The sequence below is a fragment of the Mesoplodon mirus genome (genome assembly GCF_964341445.2).
Source record: "Mesoplodon mirus genome assembly, chromosome: 9".
NCBI classification, from domain to species: Eukaryota; Metazoa; Chordata; class Mammalia; order Artiodactyla; family Ziphiidae; genus Mesoplodon; species Mesoplodon mirus.
In genome coordinates, this window is record NC_138985.1 from 18,319,115 (window position 1) to 18,343,406 (window position 24,292).

Sequence of the window (24,292 nt, forward strand, 5' to 3'; positions counted from 1 at the left end):
AGATTGATAGCCTCTGGCATGGTTTCTGTTCCTCCCATGTGTTGCCCACTCATTTGAAGACTGTTCTTCCTAACCTATTTCTAAGCTCTGTATATCAGTCAATCTTTCTTTAGATATAATAATCAAACTGTTACTTATGAAATCATGCATATTCAAATATATTCAAATCTGGTCCAAGCCTATTGTTCAATTTCTTTAAGTGCATGCGGTCAGTTAACAAATACCAAAAATGAGAATTGAGCGAGGAATTCTTAATAGATACCTATGGATACCTAATAGATACCTTTGTCAGCATAATGTTTTTTTTTTTATTGGAGTATAGTTGCTTTATAATGTATTATCAACATAATGTTTTTGGACAGTAAGGGAAGAGTCTAGACCTTAAGGATATCAAAGACGTGATAAGACTAAGTTCAGGATGATACGTCTAGCAGCATAAGGCAGAGCATATTGAAGGGAAGAGAGACCAAGAGTGAACCATCAGGATGCTGCGCCAAATGAGGTGCTGAGAGTGCCACCTAGATTGTGGCAATGGGAATAAATGGAGAGGGTTTAATTCAGGAAATATTTAAAAGCAAAAAATGTTTTGGAATGGGCATGAGCTGTGGGCAGCCCTCATTTTCAACTTTAGAAAACTGAGCAAGTCCCCAAAGAAGTGAGGAAAAATATTGAAATAAAAAAGCGGCAAATCACTTTTGCTAAGAAAGGCAAACAAATTACATTTTTCTTTGGAAGGAAACACTAAAGACACAAGAGAGACAATGAGAACAGCAACAAATAACACATCTCTGGTTATTTACAGCTTAACAAATGCTTTTGCATACCCAAGCATGTTTGAAACAATAGAGAGCAGAGCAAAAATAGAGAATCGTTATGAAATGTATTTTTATTATAGATAAGAAAGTCAATGTACATTTTTTTCATATGGCGAAAAACATCAATATCAAGTAGTTTTATCCTAAGTGTTGTCTCAATAGCAAGAACTAGAAGTTAAAATCAAAACAGAATTCTCATTTTGGGTCCTATTTTTCTATCTGTTGCCCACTAAAGGTATAGCTTCATTTGTAAAATAAATGTCCTTAAAAAATTATGCAGAGCTGTAGTGTTATTTTAAATTTCCTAGGAGAAAAAAAGTTTATCTCAAACTATGATTGGAAGGGATGTTTTAAGTTAAAAAAAAAATTTGTACTGTGATATATGCTACTCCCAAATCATCTACATTGAGAGTGCAGATTTTCACATATGGATTTTTTAATATATATATTTCTCTCTTCCCTCTTCACCCCCCACTCTCTTTCTATCTATAGATACATACACACATACATACATAGACACAGGCACATATAATCTCTCTATATATATAAACACACACATTCATACACATTCATGCACATATATTCATCACATATATATCTTAATATGAAAGGTCTAAAGAAAAGTACTGAGTGATGTTCTATATTGCAGGACAAAGAATCCTACAGAATTCCTGAAACGGTCAGGGGCCCTCCACAGTGGTGCTTCTGGAGCTGGCTTGTACCAGCCCATGAGAACCAATTGTTAGCATCTATTCCCAATTCCACATTCAGTGGCATCACGTTGGTAGCTTAAAGTTGGCCATGATGGAATTATTTATATCACAGAAATCAATAAACCCTACAAATCAAAACACACTTTTAGGGCTTCCCTGGTGGCACAGTGGTTGAGAGTCCGCCTGCCGATGCAGGGGATGCGGGTTCATGCCCCGGTCCGGGAAGATCCCACGTGCCGCGGAGTGGCTGGGCCTGTGAGCCATGGCCGCTGAGCCTGCACGTCCTGAGCCTGTGCTCCGCAATGGGAGAGGCCACAACAGTGAGAGGCCTGCGTACCGCAAAAAAAACCACAAACAAAACAAAAAAAACCACACCTTTACTCCCTACCCCAGCCAGTTATTAAACATTTATCGGGACACTGCTGTCCTTGGAACACACTTTCAGAACTACTGACATAGAGAATGCAGTATGCTGAGAAATGTATACAGAAATAAAAATGATGAGAGAGAAGATGACAGCTTTGAAGGACAAGAATAAAAATCGATCTAAAAATAAAAGGGGATTCTTAAGATAAAACCTGAACAAATGGAATAGAAGCATTTAAAAAGAAAAATATCCATCAGATAAACCCAAATTGAGGGACATTATATAAAATAAATAATTAAACCGTATTCTTCAAGTGTCGAGGTCATGAAATACAAGGAACTGCTGAGGACTGGCACAGATTTGAGGAGACTAAGGAGAAATGACAACTGAATGCAATATGGAACCCTACATTGGATCCTAGAGCAAAAATAAAAGGACATGAGTGGACAACTTGATGAAATTTGTATAAAGACTTTAATTAATAGAAAAAAAAAAAAGAGGGCTTCCCTGGTGGCGCAGTGGTTAAGAATCCGCCTGCCAATTCAGGGGACACAGGTTCGAGCTCTGGTCCAGGAAGATCCCACATGCTGTGGAGCAACTAAGCCCTCGAGCCACAACTACTGAGCCCGTATGCCACAACTACTGAAGCCCACGCACCTAGAGCCTGTGCTCTGCAACAAGAGAAGCCACCACAATGAGAAGCCCACGCACTGCGACGACGAGTAGCCCCCGCTCGCCACAACTAGAGGAAGCCTGCGCGCAGCAATGAAGACCCAACGCAGCCAAAAGTAAATAAATAAATAAATTTATTTAAAAAAAAAGAAGGAAGGAAGAGAAAAACACCTTCCTTGGCTGAGAAAAATCTAAGTTTTAATGTTCAGAAGATTTACTATGTTCCAGGAAAAGTTAGTTGAAACAACACAGTTAAGTTTGGAAGATGTTTTTAATTTCTCAGAGAAAAGGAAGTTCATGCCAGCATCTTGGCAGAAAAAAAATAGGTTATCAACAAAGGAAGAGAAAAATCAGGCTGGCTTTAGACTTCTCTTTAACTTGAAATAGTAAAGATTATGGAGCAACATTTGTAGGGTTTTAAGGATAGAGTAAGGGACATGATTCAAGAACCATACACCAAGAGAATTTGTTGTTCATCTTTCAAGACAACAGAAAGTCATCTTCAGAAAGTAATGACTGAAAATCTAATACTTGCACATCTTTCCAGATAAAGAGTTTTTAAAACTATATTTCCAGTCATCCTAGGGTGAATCAAAATCGAAATTAAAGAATAAGGAAATTGTGGAACAAATGGACCATCAATGAATGATAAAACTAGAGTTAGGACTACATAATCATTATAAATATGATTACAATGTTGAGTTCAAACACCAAAAATCAACATTAAAAAGAAAGTTAAATGATTAACAAAAATCACAATTAATAGGTATTTACATATAGGTGAGTGGAAGTAGAAGAACGTCAAGTTTAAGGGAGAATTAAAGTGTATCATATCTCTTGCCTAACACGGGGGAGCCAAAGTTACTGTTTTATCGTGACTTTGATAATTAGAGAAATGCATGTTTTTAAAAAACATACAAATATCCACTAGTAAGAATACACAAGAGAATATGCATATATCTTTGAAATGCATTCAGATTATAGAAATAACACTTTTTATAGCAAAAGGCAGAAAAGATGAGTACAGTGCAGTAACATAAAAAAAATCTAAAACATAAAGCAAGATGATAAAAATAAGACCATACACTCAGTTTTGACAAGAAATATTAGTCTTTTAAACTTCCCTCTTAAAAAGGCAAAGAGATTGAAATTTTTAAAAATAGAAGTTAGCTATGTGCTGCATGTAAAAGATAAACCTAAAATACAGCAACACAAAGGTTAAAAATATGGGTATACATAAAGTTATTCCACAAAACCACAAAAGAAACCAAAGGTGACTGTATAAATAATAGATTAAAAAGAATTTAAGGCAAAGAAATATCAACCAGGATAAAAAATATAATTTTATGTGAACAAATGCTACAATCTGTAATGAAACATACTACTTATTAATCTTTATGTGTAAAATAACAAAAATAAATTAATAGAAGCTTTATCATAATAGGCAACTAATATATCACTTATCTATGACATATCAAGAATTTATACATATATGTGCATATACACCTAGAAATGTTGTTCTCTGAAAGAAACTCTCTTGTTTTAAACATTCATGGATGATTTACTGAAATTGATTATATAAACTAGTCCACCAAGAAATCTCAATAAATTTCAAAAAGTAGAAATAATTCAGTCCACATTTCTTGATGACAGTGTAAGAAACTATAATTAAAAACATAAGCTTAACAAACTTCAACAATTTGAAACCAAAAATCCTCTTCTAAATAATTATTAGGTCAAAGTGGTAGTCAACATATAATCAAATATACAAGTTTGTTTAGAAAACGAGAACAATATTTATCAAATCTTATAAGCTTTGCCTAAGTTCTTCTTTAGAAGTAATTTCATAGCTCTATTTTTTATTTTAAAAGGAAAGAAATCAATTAAATCATACAAATGAAAAGTTTAAAAAGATACATGTACATCATGCCCAAGTCCAAAAGTAACCATTTAGAAAATATAATGAGAAATCATAATCAGAAAAGATACTATTCACAATGGCAATGAAAAAGACACCACAGACTATCCATATGAATAAAACAAAATTTTGAGACATTTAAGAACATTTGAAAGAAGTATACTATGTTCCTGATAGGGAGACTAAATATTATAAAAATATGGATTAGTTCCCAACTTATTTTACCTTTAATTATTGACATACTGGTAAATATCTTACAGCTGGTTCTTCAAAAACATGTATGCATATAAATGTATATATGTTTACTGTAAATTTGTACATCTTACTATTTTCTTAAATACATTATTTTATTTTATTTTATTTATTTTTGGCTGCATTGGGTCTTTGTTGCGGTGCATAGGCTTATTGCAGTGGCTTCTCTTATTGCAGAGCACGGACTCTAGGTGCACAGGCTTCAGTAGTTGTAGCATGTGGGCTCAGTAGTTGTGGCTTGTGGGCTCTAGAGCGCAGGCTCAGTAGTTGTGGCTCACGGGCTTAGTTGCTCCGCGGCATGTGGGATATTCCTTGACCAGGGCTTGAACCCGTGTCCCCTGCATTGGCAGGTGGATTCTTAACCACTGCGTGACCAGGGAAGCCCACATCTTACTATTTTACATTAACTATTTTACATATATAAAAGATGTACAGCACACAAATTACAAATAATAACATACACAATACTGTTTACTGCTAATTTCATATAGTCAGTTGATTCTCACACAATGTTTTCATTCATTGACTTTTGCCAAACTCATAAATATAGCTAGTACTTTTGTCTTCTCCTTTGTGCACACAAAGGAAAAATAAAATTGTTCACTCTGATGTATTTCTTTTTTTTAAACAAAAAATAAAAATAAAGTTCAAAAGCTTGAGGAATGGGTATAATTCCAATACAAATATTTTTATTTATATTAATGGGTAAGACAAAAGTAAAACCACAAAGATTTATGTCCAAATTTCACTCATCCATCAATGATGTGACAGTTTTCAAGTACTGAAAAGGTATTTCCTCAACTTTTTTGTGCTAATCATAATGTTGCAGGTACAGACATGACATACTTTTTTTCAATATTTTTTATTGAAGTATAGTTGATTTACAATGTTGTGTTAATTTCTGCTGTACAGCAAAATGATTCAGTTATACATATATATACATTCTTTGTTAATATTATTTTCTATTATGGTTTATTATAGGATATTGAATATAGTTCTCTGTGCTATACAGTAGGACCTTGTTGCTTTTCCATTCTATACATAAAAGCTTACATCTGCTAACCCCAACCTCCCACTCCATCCTTCCCCCAACCCCCTGCCCCCTTGGCAACCACAAGTCTGTTCTCTATGTCCATGATTCTGTTTCTGTTTCATAGATATGTTCATTTGTGTCATATTTTAGATTCCACATATAAGTGATATCATATGGTATTTGTCTTTCTCTTTCTGACTTACTTCACTTAGTATGATAATCTCTAGTTGCATCCATGTTGCTGCAAATGGCTTTATTTCATTCCGTTTTATGGCTGAGTAGTATTACATTGTATTATGTATCTTCTTTAACCATTCATCTGTCAATGGACGTTTAGGTTGTTTCCATGTCTTGGCTATTGTGAATAGTGCTGCTATAAAATAGCGATGCATGTATTTTTTGAATTATAGTTTTCTCTGAATATATGCCCAGGAATGGGATTGTTGGATCATATGGTAATTCTATTTTTAGTTTTCTGAGGAACTTCCATAATGTTTTCCACAGTGGCTGCACCAACTTACACTCTCACCAGCAGTGTAGGAGGGTTCCCTTCTCTCCACACCCTCTCCAGCGTTTGTTATTTGTAGACTTTTTAATGATGACCATTCTGACTGGTGTGAGATGATACCTCGTTGTAGTTTATTTTTTTTAATTGTTGACTTCTGATAGTTACCTTTTTTTAAAATTTTTATTTATTTATTTATTTATTTATTTATCTATTTTTGGCTGTGTTGTGTCTTCATTTCTGTGCATGGGCTTTCTCTAGTTGTGGCGAGTGGGGGCTACGCTTCATCGCGGTGCGTGGGCCTCTCACTGTTGCGGCCTCTCTTGTTGTGGACTACAAGCTCCAGATGTGCAGGCTCAATAGTTGTGGCTCACGGGCCTAGTTGCTCCGCGGCATGTGGGATCTTCCCAGACCAGGGCTCGAACCCGTGTCCCCTGCATTGGCAGGCAGATTCTCAACCACTGCGCCACCAGGGAAGCCCTCATTGTAGTTTTGATTTGCATTTCTGTAATAATTAGTGATGTTGAGCACCTTTTCATGTGCCTATTGGCCATCTGTATTTCTTCTTTGGAGAAATGTGTATTTAGGTCTTCTGCCCATTTTGGGATTGGGTTATTTGGTTTTTTTTGTTGTTGACTTGTATGAGCTGTTTGTATATTTTGGAAACTAAGCCCTTGTCGGTCACATCGTTTGCAAATATTTTCTCCCATTCTGTAGGTTGTAGACACGACACACTTCTAATCTGCTATCTTGTCTTCTCCAGTCTAAACAATCAACAAAAAAATAAATCAAACCCTAATTTGTATCATATGGCATTTTTCATGGTATGGAGCACTCCCATTTTGGCTGGTTCTGAGCTACCAATGAGAGGTTACTGAACATGGAGTTGGGAAGAGATGCACAGTGCTGTAATATTTTAACCATACAGATACAATGGACATAACCTCTAGAACATAGAGAATAGTAACATGTACAAAAACATTAGAAGGTGATGAGTTTTTAGTATGTACTACCTATATAAAAATTTTAGATATATAAAGAGGTATCACACATCACTTAAGAAAAGTTTTATTCAATAAATGATGCTGGAATAATTGGTTAGTTACTTAACAACTCTTTTTTTTAAATTGCTGAAGTATAGTTAATTTACAATGTGTTAGTTTCGGTGTACAGCAAAGTGATTCAGTTATACATACAAGTATACATATATATATTCTTTTTCAGATTCTTTTCCATTATAGGTTATCACAAGATATTGAATAGGGTTCCCTGTGCTATACAGTAGGTCCCTGTTGTTCATCTGTTTTATATATAGTAGCGTGTATATGTTAATCCCAAACTCGTAATTTATCTCTCCCCCTCCCCTGTCCTGCCCCGCTATCCCCAAGAGTTTAACAACTCTTGATGTGCAAAAAAAATATTCTTAGCCCATGGACTGCACAAAAACAGGCTTTGGGCTGCACAAGTCATAGTTTGATGAACCTGTTAGATCACTGCTTCATTTATCTACCAAAATTAATTCTAGGTTGATTATAAATTTAAATAAAAACAAATCATATAAGAAAAAAAAATAAATGCATATCAAATGCCTGGAAGGAGGAAAACCCTCTGTTTTTTAAAAGACTCGAGAAATTTCAAAGGAAATGTTTGATAGATTTGACTGACTAGAATATGGAAAGTCAATTAATGAGATAAAGCAAATATGTTACCACCTTTTTTTAGTCTTGCATATTTCCAGAAAATGGTTAGAGAGAAAAGATAAGGAAAATTACCACCTATAATTTTCTCTGTTTAAGCTTCTCTAAATGCCTCACTGTTATTTTTCGAAGGATCTCAAAAAAGTTACATTCTCAAAAATGGTTCATTCTTTCGCAGTAGTTTGAAAACTGTTTTGAATCTCTCCCAATATGAGCATATACTCTTCCTGATTAGTCTTTCCTTGGTGAAAATAAAGAATAATTGAATGACATAAATTTTTGATAAAATTGAATATTCTGTCAACTCTTAGTGATGTCTTATATTCTTTCCCTTCTTCTCCAAAGAAGTGCTGGCTTGTCAACAGTCCATAGATCAAATAAACGCAAGCATCAGGTTTCCTGGAGGTGATGGGGGTCCCAACAGGTAACCAGAGCATGGCAACAGGGAACCTGGCTCTGCAGTGCTCAGGGTCTAAGGAGGCAGGATATTGGGGTCCTGTTGTAGAGAAGTCCAAACACTGGATGGGGATTGATGGGCCAGGCTCCAAAGCCCAGGAACGAGGACCAGAAAGAGATAGGCAGAGCCTAACTCAACCTACTGGGCAAACTGCTACAAGAGTGACCCCCAAATACTGGCCAAGGCAAGGCTAAGGAGGGAGAGGTTAGGCACTAGCTTGGGGACTTGAAAGCAGTCCTGTTATCAGAATAGGGGTACCAAGGTGGTGGGGTGTTAGTAAAAGGATCACTGCCTTTGGGGAATACTAGAGCAAGTCAGAGCCTAGAGGAGCATAACTATTTTCAGTGTAATACAGATGACACAAGCATTACCTCGGCAGGAGTCGCATCGTCCTGTTGGTGATAGTTGTGTTAGATAGATTGAGATACAGGACTCCAGGACAGCTCTCAGAGATGTATCTCATTGATTCATCCTGCATAAAAACACAGGGAAGAATCTTATCAAAGTCTAACAGGCTTTGCTCTTTCCCCATTATCTCTCTAGTATCTCACTCCCTGCTCCAAAAAAGTATATGCAAGTCTTGGTCTCTTCATAGTCTTTGTTATCATTTATAAATCAAATTAAGTAGGGCTTCGCTGGTGGCGCCGTGGTGGAGAGTCCGCCTGCCGGTGCAGGGGACACGGGTTCGTGTCCCGGTCCGGGAAGATCCCACATGCCGTGGAGCGGCTGGGCCCGTGAGCCATGGCCGTTGAGCCTGCGTGTCCGGAGCCTGTGCTCCGCAATGGGAGAGGCCACAACAGTGAGAGGCCCGCGTACCGCAAAAAAAAAAAAAAAATTAAGTAGAAGGTGGTGGCTTTGCTTGAAGGTTCATTACTCCCTCCCGTTCCCTTTCTTTGGAAATAAAGTCCCATTGCATCACAATGACACTTCATTAAAATCTGAACCCTTGCCAGTTCAACCCTTTAAGCTCGTGCCAAAGTGTCAAACACTACTGACTGGTTAGATACATGAAAATGATTAAAAATGGATCCATTTTTAAATTTACTAAAATCATTCTGAAAGACAGGATGAAACTCTTTCAACTGGACTTCATTAAAAAGTGAGTCCATATTTATACATGTATATTTATACAGAGGTGTGTGTGTGTGATTAAGTTTCTGTGGTTCTGTTACTGAAGATATTAAAACAGCTAAACAGACTTGCACCAAATTTATGGTAAGTTTGAGATGTCCTGAGGTAAAATATAGGCTGCATACATGTTGGACATGAAATTCAATGCAGAGGGTACTGTAGTGGAGAATATCAAAGATTCAGGGAACCCTCTCCCAGGGAGCTGAAATCCAGTACAAGAGAACAGTATGACTGCAACATGAGAAAGACAGAAAAACACAGAGTGATTTCAAGCATGAGCCCTAAATTGACATTTACAAGACAGATGTTTCAAGCTTTGATTGCAATGGTGTGCTTCTTGTATTGGTAACTATTTATAAAATGTTCTAGAATGAGTAGCAGCGGGTTTGTATTTATTTAATGATTTATGAGTCTCCCCAGGAACACTGAAGAAGTCTGCTAGTTTTAAATATTTGTGGTACATTGTCCTGGAAGAATAAGCCTTTGCAGGAAGAGGTAAACTGGCACTAGGCTAGGAGATGAGGTTCGGGGAAGAATTCTGCATGGTCAATATGGCTTCCCTGAACTCCACTAAGGATGGCAAAGGTTTACTTCCAGCAGGACCATCAATGCCTAACATTCTGTTCCTAGCTACTTCCTGGAATCATGAATATTAAAATAACAAAATCCTGTAGGTCAGAGCATCTTGCACATGGGATAAGAATTGGTTGATTTACAGGGGAAGCAAACCGCACCTTAAAGAGAACACAAGGGTTTTTTTTAAGTTGTAAAACTGTAGTTCTGTTGTCTAAAGGTTCTATGTGCCAATGACGCATGAGAACAAGTGCAGGGCTTTCAATAAACACTGTACTCTTGCCACTGCGTTCAAGATACCAGCAATTTTTCTAGACACTCCACCACCGAAATGTAGGATTTGGATATACATGTACAGATTAAAAAGTATACAGTACACTTTTTCCCAGCAGGAATGGAGAGAACAAACATAATGTGTGGCATTATAGTTCAATACAAAGAATCTATCTTCAAAAATGTTCATGGTGCCAATCACCCGTCAAAGTGATTGTGCACCTGGTGGAAGACACCAGCAAAACTGCAAATGAAATGGGACAAGGAGGAAGATAGAAAGCTGGTTTACACCCTAGAGAAGTGGCCACACAGATGAAAATATATGGGAGCCAGCAAGAGGAAGATGAAGTAGGCATTATGTAACATAGAATAATCTGATTTTCCCTTTGAGATGAGGAGGAAGTTCAAAGGAATTTTGTTCTCAATATTTAAAAGAACTCAAATTTCAATCCCCAAATGTTCGAGCACATAAATGCAAAAATTGTTTCAGTGTCTACATTGCAGGATGGTCCATGAATTTGTCCATGATGCACTCAAAATCTTTCAGGATGTAATATATTCATAAGGCAAGCTTCTTAGAAATCAGAGCTTTTTGAATGAATGTTACTCAACTCCTTAAATGTAAGCCTGTCTCTCAGTCTTTGTCTCAAAGGGAAAGACAATAGTAAAATGTAGCTGGATAAAGTTATCAGCCCTGTACATTATTAAACTCTAAAACTGGAAAAGACTTTGATGTTCACAAATTCAACACAGATGGAATTCTTTTGACTTTCCTATTAGAAAGCCAAATTAAAGAATATGATCTTTTATTCAAGTGAGAACTAAAGCTCCCTGAGGGCAAGAACTGAAACTTAATTCATCTTAAATTCCCTATAAAACCTCTATTTTATAACATGTAAGTTCCCTATATATCTTTATATATAAAGATAAATATATCTTTAACATAGTAGGTGCTAAAAATATCCACAGAAAGAATGAAATCGAGTAGAAATCTGAAAGAAAGAACTGTTAATGAAGAGGCTGGGTAGGTAGCAAGGAAGAGCCAATTCACAAAGTCTTTTCACCTGTGCTGAGGGGCATGGACTTCATCCTGGAGCTGGTGCTTAATGAGGAGGGGGAAGCAATCAGGCTGTTCATTCTTTTCCCTCCTCTCTCCAAGCAAAGAGCACAGCCGGAGCAAAGGCAAAACAGCAAGAGGAGCTTGGTGCATGCAGGAAAGAAAGCATAGCAGCTTGTGGCTGCTGAAACTTAATGTGCATGTAGGATTTATAAGAAGATGAGGCTGGAAAGGGAGGCAGAGACAAGACGACCGAGGGTCTCCAAGGTACAGTAATGTTAAAGAGCTTTGTCTCTATCCAATAGTGTAGATGATAAGTGTGTGTATAAATGATGGCAGATGGTGGTGAAGTGGTCAGATCTGCCTTTAAGAAGGAATATTCTGTGTCCACAGGGTGTAAGACAGATTGGAAGTAGAGGAAAGCCTGGAGACAGGGACCAGGAAGGAGTTGGCTAGAGTTACATATTCATTTCCATCTTCTTTGGCGCCACAGTTGATAGCCATGAAGACTTATAAATTGAGCCTATTGTCTCTGCTGGGGCCCAATTTTTTCTGTCTCATGCACACATGGCCTTAAACATAAATATAATTCATTTTTGTCTAATTGTTGAATAGTTTCCACTTTCCAGAGACTCCAACCTTGGACATATCTACAGAAATAATAAGAGCATTACATAAGTTGGATAAAATTTCTTGCCAGTGTTTAACATAGTTTGCTTTTCTCCATATTTAATCCTAAATGAGCACACAGGCATGTATTTTGGCAGAATCTCTGTGGATTAGTGCTCCAGTGGAGCAAGTCTGAATCTATATAAACAACAGTAAAATAAGCTTCTTATACTCACCGTGAGCATTGGACAGTCAGAGACATTCAGCTCTTGCAAGTTTCTACAGAGGCCTAAATCAAACAAGTTACACATTATTAAACACCATATTACAAATATTTAAAGTTTTTCCATCCTACATTCACTGCTGTGTATTCATCAGAAAACAAACAAAAACCCTGGCAAATAACTTGTTCCAAGTATATGGGTTCCTTTCCCCCCCAAAAAATGATTTATTTTGGCTTTAAAATTAAAAAGTATGCACATGTTTATTATTGTTTGAGGATTAAAGAAGGAAGGAGGAAAGAGAAAACTACTATTTTGGGAAGAAACTGTATATACTTAGAGCTTTCAGCTTTGAAGCACTTGAAGAAAACCAGTCTGCTTTTTTGTGGCATGACATTTTTGTTAATTTGGGGGGTTTTGTTTCCTTTTAACATTCAGACATACAAAAAAGTTGAGAGAATTGAAGAACTGTACAGTGAATGTACCCATCACCCACCCATATTCTACAATTTATATTTTACTATATTTGCTTTATCACATATCCACCTGCACATCCATCTCTCTGTCCCTCAATCCATCTTAATTTTTTATGCCTTTTAAAGTTGCAGACATCAGCACACTTCTTCCCCACAAATAATTAAGCATGAATATCATGAATATCATCATGCATAGTAATTAACAAAATATTTCTATCTTAGGTTAGATTTACATACAGTTTACAACGAGTTGCAGATTGAGATGTGGAGAGTCAGAAAGGTCAAGTGCCTGATTAGTTCTGGAACCAGAGACACCTGCACAGCTTGTGATCTGGCAGGGGAAGCAAGACTTGTGTTATACAGTCAGCTCTCTGGGTCCAGACTAACAGTAAGTAAAACTCCAAATCTGAGACAGAAGAGAAGCAGTGAGGGCAGGGGACACAACACAGTGAATGGGAGGAATGCTTGGGGCAAAGAAGGGGAAAGGCATTCTAGATGGAGGAGACCTGTACAAGCAGGAAACTCCAGGTAAGGGGGTGCTCCTGGCATTCACACGGTTACAATGAATAGGAGACACATCTGCCAGTTATAACCAAAGAGCCCCACAACAATAACAACAGAAATGTTATTAATTATAAATCCATTTTGAATATTTCTGTCTCTGCCAAGAATGAGCTATGTCCTAAGTAATAAGTGCAAACCAAAACCAATTTCAGAATTTTAAAGATGAAAACAATTCTTAAAAATGTACAGCTCTTGACAGCAAAGGAAACCATAAACAAGACAAAAAGACAACCCTCAGAATGGGAGAAAATATTTGCAAACAAAGCAGCTGACAAAGGATTCATCTCCAAAATATACAGGCAGCAGCAGCTCATGCAGCTCCATATCAAAAAAACAAACAACCCAATCCAAAAATGGGCAGAAGACCTAAATAGACATTTCTCCAAAGAAGATATACAGATTGCCAACAAACACATGAAAGGATGCTCAACATCACCAATCATTAGAGAAATGCAAAGCAAAACTACAATGAAGTATCACCTCACAATGGTCAGAATGGCCATCATCAAAAAATCTACAAACAATAAATGCTGGAGAGGGTGTGGAGAAAAGGGAACACTCTTGCACTGTTGGTGGGAATGTAAATTGATACAGCCACTATGGAGAACAGTATGGAGGTTCCTTAAAAAACTACAAATAGAACTACCATATGACCCAGCAGTCCCACTACAGGGCATATACCCTGAGAAAACCATAATTCAATAAGAGTCATGTACCACAATGTTCATTGCAGCTCTATTTACAGTAGCCAGGACATGGAAGCAACCTAAGTGTCCATCGACAGATGAATGGATAAAGAAGATGTGGCACATATATACAATGGAATATTACTCAGCCATAAAAAGAAACGAAATTGAGTTATTTGTAGTGAGGTGGATGGACCTAGAGTCTGTCCTACAGAGTGAAGTGAGTCAGAAAGAGAAAAACAAATACTGTATGCTAACACAAATATGGAATCTAAAAAAAAAAAAAGGTTCTGAAGCACCTAAGGGCAGGACAGGAATAAAGACACAGACGTAGACAATGGACTTGAGGACAGCACGGGGAGGGAGGAAGGGTGAGCTGGGACGAAGTGAGAGAGTGGCATGGACATATATACACCACCAAATGTAAAACAGATAGCTAGTGGGAAGCAGCCACATAGCACAGGGAGATCATGTCGGCGCTCTGACCACCTAGAGGGGTAGGATAGCGAGGGTGGGAGGGAGATGCAAGAGGGATAAGATATGGGGATAGATGTATATGTATAGCTGATTGACTTTGTGATACAGCAGAAACTAACACACCATTGTAAAGCAATTTTACTCCAATAAAGATGTTAAAAAAAATGTGCAGCTCTTGGAAGTCATCAGTAATACGTAAGGGAATAATAGATACCAAAAAATATAATAACTAAATTTATGAGATTATTAATATTTTTATAGAGTGGTTACCTGAATTCATGCAATTCAACAAATATTTATCAAGAACCTGCTATGTGCTAAAAACTCTACGGGTGCTGGAAATACAGCAGTGAACAAAACAGAGAAAAATGTCTGCCCTTACGAAGTTTACATCCTAGTTGAGGGAGAAGGACAATAAACAAAAGAAGCAAAATATCTGTTTTGACAGATGGTGATACGTGCCCTGGAGAGAAATAAAACCAGAAACGGACTAGAGGGCAACCAGCGAGTGGGAAGGGGTACTACTTTTAAATAGAGCAATCAGAGAAGGTTTTGCTGAGAAGGGGACATTTAAGCCAAGATGTGCAGGAAATGACAAGGACAGTTGCAGTTTACCCTGAGCATTTCTGGAGCCCACATTCAACATGATTGGTGATTGGGAGACAGTAAAGGAAAGAAAAAAATAAGCTCAGGAGAACATTCGTTGGAGCCCTACTCTTAATTGCGCATCTCAAAGCTGTAAGGAGAATCCCTTTAATGTCTTGAATCCAGCTTCAGTTTTCATAACGCTAAGTCCTAACAGTGTGGAGTACTTCCCCTGGATCAGGCACTGCGAAGGGTCTGATGCACATGAGCCTGTTTCATCTTCCCAACAATACTAGAGGTATCCTCAGTCCCACTTTACAGATGCTGGAGATGAGGTTAAATAATTAGCCTGAGGTCACACAGTTCAGCAAGTAGAAGAGTCTTGATTCATACTCAGGGCCCAAACACTTAGCCACTAAACCAGGCAAGTAGGAGGGTGTGGAGCCTTCTACAGCACTCTTCTCTACCACTCTTCTGCATGTGCCTTTATTAAGGGAATGCCTTTGCTTAAAAATTAAAGTAACTTGAAAACGTGCACTTATTTGTCAATTGCGGTGCTCACAATGGTCTCAATATTTTTTCCTCCTGCAATCTAGGGACTCCACCGTACCTCAGCTGGGTCTCATGGTTCCTGAACTGCGTTAGTTAGGATTACCCAAACGTGGATTTCAAAGGAATACTTTCATTGTTCCATCTGTCACACCAAGTAATTGGGGCCAGCTGGATGTCAGGATGCGCGTGGTTACCATCTTAATCCTGCTCTTCTTTTGTAAAGCCGCTGAGCGCAAAGGAAGCCCTGGGGGTGCGAAAAACCGAGTGAATCACAGCCGGGCTGGTGGGAGCCGGAAAAGCTCCAGCCTGTTCAAACGCTATGCTCCAGGCCTCCCCTGTGAAGTGTACACATACCTTCATGAGAAATACTTAGATTGTCAAGAGAGAAAACAAGTTTATGTGCTGCCGGGCTGGCCTCAGGATTTACTGCACATGCTGTTAGCAAGAAACAAAATCCGCATACTGAAGAACAACATGTTTTCCAAGTTTAAAAAGCTGAAAAGCTTGGATTTGCAACAGAATGAGATCTCCAAAATTGAGAGTGAGGCTTTCTTTGGTTTAAATAAACTTACCACTCTCTTACTGCAGCACAACCAGATCAAAGTCTTGACAGAGGAAGTGTTCATTTACACACCTCTCCTGAGCTACCTGCGTCTTTATGACAATCCCTGGCATTGTACTTGTGAGATGGAAACGCTTATTTCAATGTTGCAGATTCCAAGGAACCGGAATTTGGGGAACTACGCCAAGTGTGAAAGCCCACAAGGACTAAAAAATAAAAAACTGAGACAGATAAAATCTGAACAGTTATGTAATGAAGGAGAAAAGGAACATTTGGATCCGAGACCCCAAGTGTCAGGGAAACCCCCAGTCATCAAGCCCGAGGTGGACTCTTCTCTTTGCCACAACTACGTGTTTCCCATACGAACACTGGACTGCAAAAGAAAAGGTTTGTAAGTTTCTTACTTTTTCATTTTCATGGATGATTAAAAATGCTTTTTGAATCTTAGGAATCTCTGCATCCCACCATGACTTAGAATTTTGGGAGCATTTCCACCAGAAATCTTTCCCCAATGACAATGGAATTTACTCCGAGCTCAAGGTGGTTTAGTGATTTGGGGAACATTAGAGGAGGGTAGGAGGTATGCTCAGGAGGGGCAGCCATTTGGGTCCTACTCTTATTTGCTCATCGCAAGCTGTGGCTGTAAGAAATTTCTTTAGTCTTAAATCCAATGTAATTTAACTTATGTAGGTAAACCAGTGGGTATGAAATAAAGTGCCAGTGCGCTGTCCGTATAACCTGATTTACACCAGTTAAATTCAAAACATGGTGTGCATCTGTGGGAAGATAGTAACCTTAAGGAAAACCATGTGCAGAGCAGGACAGGTGAGAACACCACGAGAAGGAAGCCAAGTGGGCTGTAGTGATGGTGTGTCTGTAGTTCTTATAATTTAGTCTCAAGGTTTTCAAAAACACTTGCTACCATCCTGTATCTTAATTGTTCCCAAATTATCCAAAATAAAACATAAGAATATTGAAAAAAACTAAGTTGAAAGTATTAATCCAAGAACTATGAGACTAAGAATAGCTTTCTAGAATATTACTTACTTTCTGCAAATCATTACTGGCTTTTACATCACACACAATCTTGGGCTAGTAGTGTGCAGGATTTGTGCATACAGGACAAATTCATGAAATAAGAAAACAGATGGGAGATTTCAGTAAGGCTCTTGACACGTTAGTGAAGACATTCTCAAAGTGTGGTCTGGGCACCGCTAATCTACCCTAGGACAACAAGGCATTTGAGTGTCTGTTTCATTTCTGGCGTGGGTTAATAACTTATATGTAATATTAAATTAAAGCCAGATGTCATTGAATTAGGGTCATATAGAGCATAGTATCATTCCTTCCAGTTATTTTAGGAGGGTTTGTTTTAAGAACAGAAAGAGGAACATGGAGACTGGCTTCTCTCAAGGAAACCCTAGGCAGGAATAAATTTGTTCATTTATCAGCAAAGCATGCTCAAGACTTGCTCCCTCTCTCTGACTGTGGAAGGTGGCACCTGGTTAGGTCACACCATGACTACATGACACCAAAAGGTTTGCTTACGATGACACTCTGTGAATTGTATAGCATTGATGCTAGAGTAAAGCAATTACAGTATCATAACCTGGGAGATGCCGTTATGGGATCCTCTGAGTTTGAGAGAAAGTGCTCATTAATTGAGAACCTACTATGCTCCAGGTATTCCACACACATGCTGTCTACAGCTGCCAGCAAGGTAGTATTGATAGTATCCCCATCTACAGTTGAGGAAAATGAGGCTAAGGGAGGTTCAGTCACTTGCTCAAGGTCTCGCAGGTAAGCAGCAAAACTAAGATTTGAAACTTGGTCCACCTGAGCCTGCTGGCATCCAGAATTAATCTAACCATGTTCAAACAAGCAGCTGGAACAAGGAAAGCATTAAAGAATTGCAGAAAAGTCAGTACATGAAGTTTCTCTGTAGCCAGATTGGGTGGAATTTCCCTAACGCGGTTAATGGTGGGTACTTGGTGCGTCATGCTAAAGAGCATGTTTTACTAGGATTTCCTTTGTGATGCTTAAACACTTGAATTATATATTTTAAAAACTAATACAAAGCTCCTATTCCTAGACTTGAGTTAGAAAAACTACTTGATATCGCTAAGGTTCTATCCTCAAGCTAAAGTTAATTTGCACTTGCTGCATCAGGTGACAAAGAGAAAATAGTAGAGTTAAGCCCATTAATTATCTGAGAAAAATGCTGTTAAGACAAAATTGAAGATTTCTACAGCTATACCACACTGTAATTTAAGAAAAGATAACATAGTAGGAAATAGCTTTCTTTTTTACTGCTTTTCTCCTCTTTGGCCATTCCCTCTCCAGTGAGCCTATTTCTGCCTTTGTCTTTTTTTCCATGATATTTTTCTCTTTTTTCTTGGCAAAAATCAACTTATAAAAATACAAATATATTTTTTATTGCTTTCCTTCCTCAAGTTACTGCTGTCTACACACAACCTTCCAGATATGCCCCATAAATTCATTCCTCATGCTTTAAAAACACATGATTTACTGGGAAACGGTATAAATAAAGTTTATATGACATGCACAGTTAGTACATCTATACTAACACTAAAGGACAACTCAAGTTCCTCCACTTGTTAATGACGACGTAAATCAGAGCCTATACTTTTTAGATTATAAAATGAAGGGTAGTTGTGTCTTTTAGTATCATCAATATAAATCACTCTCACTATGGTTGATATCAGTCCATTGATTCAGCTGATAATTTACTTTTCATTTTTTGATATATTGTTGATTCCCATAAGTTTAAAGTCAAAGGTCTTCTCTATTAAATTCCCTTTGGTACTGCCGGGCACAGGGCCATGTTCTTTAGATTGATGATAATAATTGAGCTGCTTTCTTTGCTCTTAAAAAGCAGTAATTTAAGCAACTTTTAAACATAAAAATACATAGAAGTTAAAAATCATGGCTGGAATTCAAATATGACACTGAATTTTATCCATTATAGTTTTCCTTATCCCATTCTATAACTAGATAATAAATGTCAAATACTGAGAATAAATGTTCAGCAGTGTTCATCTCTAACTCCCTGCCAGAGGGTAGTAATACTTTTGATTGTGCTCACACGTTGGACACTATGGAGGATCCAAAGAAGCCTAAAACATGCCATCAAGAGTGGAACTAGCAGTGATATTCATGAGAGCTGCCATCTAAATGCTCTGTGTGCCTAAGACATAGCAGTTTCATGCATTGTCATTTACTCCTCACAACCTTAAAAGAAATACTAGTATTCTCCTCATTTTAGGAAGGAAGAAGTTGAGGAGTAGAGAAGTTAGGTTGCCCTTTGAAGATCACATAGGCAATCCCTAAGCAGTTCCCAAGCCATTGGCCACCATGCACTGTCCTCTCTTCCTTCAAGATTCTGGTTATGCCTATTAACCAAGAAGAATATATAAGAGCCTTCTGGGTGCTTCCTTCCGGTATTGAACCCTCCTCTTAGGCTCTGTACAATTCATCATGTACATGATCACACTCAAGGAAGCCAAATACAGATTCCCTTAACTCGGGAATTAGTTGTGCCTTTCCCAGCTGACAGATGATGAGTCAGATGGTGTGTGTAGGGTACCTAATACATGCCAATTTGACCACATAGACCTCAGAGATCACTATTTTTGCCTTAAACATCTGACAGCAAGAGAAGGAAACAATAGCTTTATATTCACTGGGTGACAGGCACTTTGCCAACAAAACTTAGTCTTTCAAAGGGAATAGATGTGAGATTAGTTGAAAGCCATGTTTATGCCATATTGAGATGGATGGATTTGCCAAAAATACATGAGAGAGTTTTAAAACTGCTTTTTAGCTTCACATTTACCAGAATAATTTACCATTTTAAGGATTTATTTTACTTCTAAGATTAGGGCTGGGGAGAATTATGACCATAAATTGCTCCCAGCTGCCTCTGAAGATAATTTCACCATTAGTTTGAACAATAATTAAGAATCTTTTATTTGCAATACACAGGGCCATTTATATCTCTTTACCTACCACTACCAAGCCTTCAGAGTAGTTCTGACATTGCTGACAATCAAGGTAGCCTACTAAATGAGAAATTACATGGAAAAAATTTCCCAATTTCCTCCTCAAAATCAGCAAGGTTTGGTTGGGGGAGAGGCAGTCTTGTCAGGGGTGATAATCAAGTAAATATGATATTTGTTGAAGGTTTACCAAAAATCTCAGCAGCAAATAACCGTGTGGTGCCTGGTCTAGAAATGGGGGCATTGACCAAATTTGACTTCTGGTCTGGGGAAATTTGTATTTGTGTAATCTTTATCAAAGACAAACCTACTTCACATCAACATTTGCATTTCTCATTCAAGTTTAAGGTTAAAAACTAAAGAACCGTTTTTACTCATCAATACAACAAATAAGATTTTTCCATGTTTTTCTAAGCCTACTAGTAAAGGCTTTGATTTGCATTTCCTGGTATTACTTGTGGATCCTATTTTTACTCAAGTCTGCTGGTAACAATGCCAAAGTTGGTTCTGCAGTTCATATTCCTCTTCCACAGGTCTGCCACATTGCTTAAGCTGGGTTTCAGGGTGTTCTCATAAGCATTTTTTTCTACCCATTTATTTGTGGTTAACCCACTTTAGCTTGTCCTACAGTGGTTGCTTGGGAGGTCTCTGTCATTCACCCTCATGTGCAGCCCAGCAGATGTGGGTTCAGCAAGCAAGTACTGATAAATAGGCTGTTTTCCAGGACCTAGGAGATACTAACTCTGGTGGCAAGCAAGACCTACAGCCCTTAATGGCTTTGTAGGGCCTTGGTGAGGACTTGGGCTTTTATTCATAGTGAGATGGGAAGCAAAGGGTTCTGCCATCTGGAGGATGGCAAGCCATCTGGTAAAATGATAGGATCTCACATGTTTTAACATGATCACCTGGGCTTAGGACAATATTGGGATAATCCAGATAAGAGGTGCTGGTGGCTTGGACCAATGTGGTAGCAGTGAAGGAAGAGAGGAGAGGTGGGATCCTGGGTATTTTGAAATAAAACTCTATTCCTTTTTTTAAAATCTTCTAAGAAAATGCCACAGCCATTCTCAATAGTTATTCCAAATGCTAAATGTCAAGAAATTATTTCTTCTGCCTGTCCTCAAGTGTCTCTGTGGTTTTCAGTTTTTCCTGGGATATCCATCTCCTTGTTTACATGTAGTGCCCAAGAGAGAATATAGATCTCCAGTCAGGGTCTTGCTGGTCCTAAAGGGAGGATTACCTCAGCGTTGCAATATTATAATAAGTTCAAGTCTTAAAACCTTTCACCTTTCTATATGTTGGCAGACACAACTCTAGGTCAAACAAAACAATGTCTTATCAGAGGATGGAAATAAAATCAATCCAAATTTTCGAAGCATTTTTATTACAAGAGGGCTCAATATTCCTGAATCATTAAACTCAACACATTTAATGAGCTCATTATTTCCCATATGTTAGTTAGATAACTTTATTGCTGCCTAAGAAACTACCCCAAAACTTTGTGGCTTAAAACAACACACTTTATTATCTCACAGTTTCTGTAGGTCAGGAAACCAGACATGGGTTAGCTGGGTCCTCTACTTGAGGATCTCTCACAAGGCTGCAATTAGATGTGGTTTCACCTGAAGGCTCAACTGGAAAAATATCCTCTTCCAAGCTCATATGACTGCTGGCAGGATTCAGTTCCTCAAGGACTGTTGGACTGAGGGCCTGAGTTCCTTGCTGGTTGTTGGCCAGAGGCCAACCTTAATTACTTGCCATGTGAGCCTCTTCAGAATGGCAACTTGCTTCATCAAAACCAGCAAAAGAGAGTCTGCTAGCCAGACAAAAGTCACAGTTTCTTATAACCTAATTATGGAAGTGAGCTCCTATCATATTTGCTGCATTCTATTATTAGAAGCAAGTCACTAGGTTCAGCCCATACTTAAGGGGAAGAGTTTATACAAGGGCATGAATATCAGTAGAGGAGATTGTTGGATGACATTTTAGAAGCTGGCTGCCACATACCACTTATTTATTTATGATATATTAGGCACTGTTCTAAACTTCTCTCAGGAAGCTTCCATGGCAAGGAGGATGCAAAAATGAAAAAAATCAGTAAGATGTACACTGTGCCTGATGCTGATAACTGCCATTGAGAAAAAGCAGGAAATGGTATTAGCATTGCTGCTGTTGCCTACTTGAAAGCAGGGAGATGTCATTTTAAATACAGAGCCAGAAAGGTATTATGGCCATTCCAATATATTGACCCCCACCCCAGTTGCTCCCCAATCCCCACTTAACCCTACATGACAAGCTTGAGGATTCTAAGCGGATGGAACAGCATAAGTGAAGCAGAAAGGTACCATGAATAGGCAGCAGAGCATAGTGGTTAGAAGCATAGTTCTGGGGGCTAGCATGTCTGTGTTTAAATCCTAGAGTGTGTATCAAACGTAAAATAGATAACTAGTGGGAAGCAGCCGCATAGCACAGGGAGATCGGCTCGGTGCTTTGTGACCACCTATAGGGGTGGGATAGGGAGGGTGGGAGGGAGGGAGATGCAAGAGGGAGGGGATAGGGGGACATATGTATATGTATAACTGATTCACTTTGTTATAAAGCAGAAACTAACACACCATTGTAAAGCAATTATACTCCAATAAAGATGTTAAAAAAAAAAAAAAAAAACCCAAACACTCAAGGCAGAGATACAGCAGCAAAATTGTCAGCTGCTTCCCTTTATACCTGCTGAGCCTGGGTGTTATTAAAAAAAAAAAATCCTAGAGAGTGACTATGGGCAAGTTGTGCCTCAGTTTCTTCATCTGTAAAATGGGGATAATGTACTTAGCTCATAGGGTTCTTGTCACATAATACTTGTTAGGGCACCTAGAAAAAGTTCTTGTACATAGGTACTAAGATACCAAGATCCCATCAAGAAGAAAAAGCAAACTTAACAGTAATAAGTATACCAAAGAAGGAACTACCAATACCATCCCATTAACCATGGATTCTGAGCCGTTAAAAGAAGGGATATAAGACTGAGTCTTTATGAAAGTAAACATACTATGAGTTAAGAAATCATATATACCAGAAGGGGTTTTTAAAAAATATTTGGAAAAAATTATCAGTAAGTCAGTTATTCTGTAGCAAAAAGGGAATTATGGATAAATGGATACCACCTTTCATAAACTTACTGTACCTCGTTCAAGGAATTTCTACTTATTCAGAAAGTCGTTGGGTCATGCTGTTTCTCAGGTGTGAACTAATCTGGCCATTTTATTTGTTGCTTCTAATTTTCTTTTGTCTGAACAGCTTTGTTTCTCTTCACAGGCTTCACTTGCCCTACTTAAAATTGAATAAAACCTCTTCAGAATCTTGTGCTAAAGCTTAAAAGAAAGGGCAAGTATTATGCTACAATATAAAATAAACACACTTTATAGTATTTTAAAGCATGATTTAACGACAAATATAAATAGTCAGAGACAAATTCGGTGAACCTTGATTTCCTATTACCCTATGAACCATAACTAGACTCCTCTTCCAGAGGCTGTCTTGGAGTAGTCATTGCCGTCTCAGCAGCAGCAGTCACAGCAGCAGTATTGTTCTCACTGTTTTCCCTGAGGAGTCCAGGTACTTCAGTACCGTGCGAAGAGTCAGCGAGGAGTGGCGGAGTATAAATTGAGTCACAGGAGTCAGGGAATAAGTGGGTGATGAGGAAGCAGGGGGAGCAAATGAGGACTATTCTTCCTCCAATTGTAGCATCCAAGGAAAGGAGAAATAAGGTAACAGCCTGAGGGTCATCAAGGTCCAGGGCTTTTTGTTTCTCTCTTAGGATGGCAAGATCTGAGCTTATTTGTTGACAGAAGGAGTCTGAGGAGAGGGATAAAAGGAAGATGCAACAAAGAGGCAATAATTAATAGTGAAAGCTCTTCGAGGAGTGGGAAGGGAATGGGAGGAGATGCAGGTAGAGTGGTTTGATTTGTGGGTTTCATTTTGTTTCAGCTTTCTGTGTTTAAGAGCATCCCAGGTGATTCTAACAGGCGGCCAGGCTTGAGCCCCACCACCCCGCCTGATGCCCAGCCAGCTGAGCTGCACTGCC

At 38.3% G+C, this 24,292-nt stretch overlaps 2 protein-coding genes across 2 annotated transcripts in view; one reads left to right on the forward strand and one right to left on the reverse strand.

Moving 5' to 3' along the window:
* Positions 1-24,292, reverse strand: part of FBXL13 (F-box and leucine rich repeat protein 13) — a gene marked incomplete at both ends in the record, with an annotated part of 188,464 nt that overhangs the window by 83,075 nt on the left and 81,097 nt on the right. Inside the window, 2 exon segments of the mRNA XM_082632412.1 lie at positions 8,801-8,901; positions 12,309-12,361. Coding sequence (XP_082488538.1) covers positions 8,801-8,901; positions 12,309-12,361 — 154 coding nt within the window.
* The window catches only part of LRRC17 (leucine rich repeat containing 17), a 31,786-nt gene that overhangs the window by 2,691 nt on the left and 4,803 nt on the right, over positions 1-24,292 (forward strand). The window contains exon 2 of the mRNA XM_082632413.1: positions 15,678-16,582. Coding sequence (XP_082488539.1) covers positions 15,814-16,582 — 769 coding nt within the window. The 5' untranslated portion in view covers positions 15,678-15,813. The remainder of the gene's footprint in view (positions 1-15,677; positions 16,583-24,292) is intronic.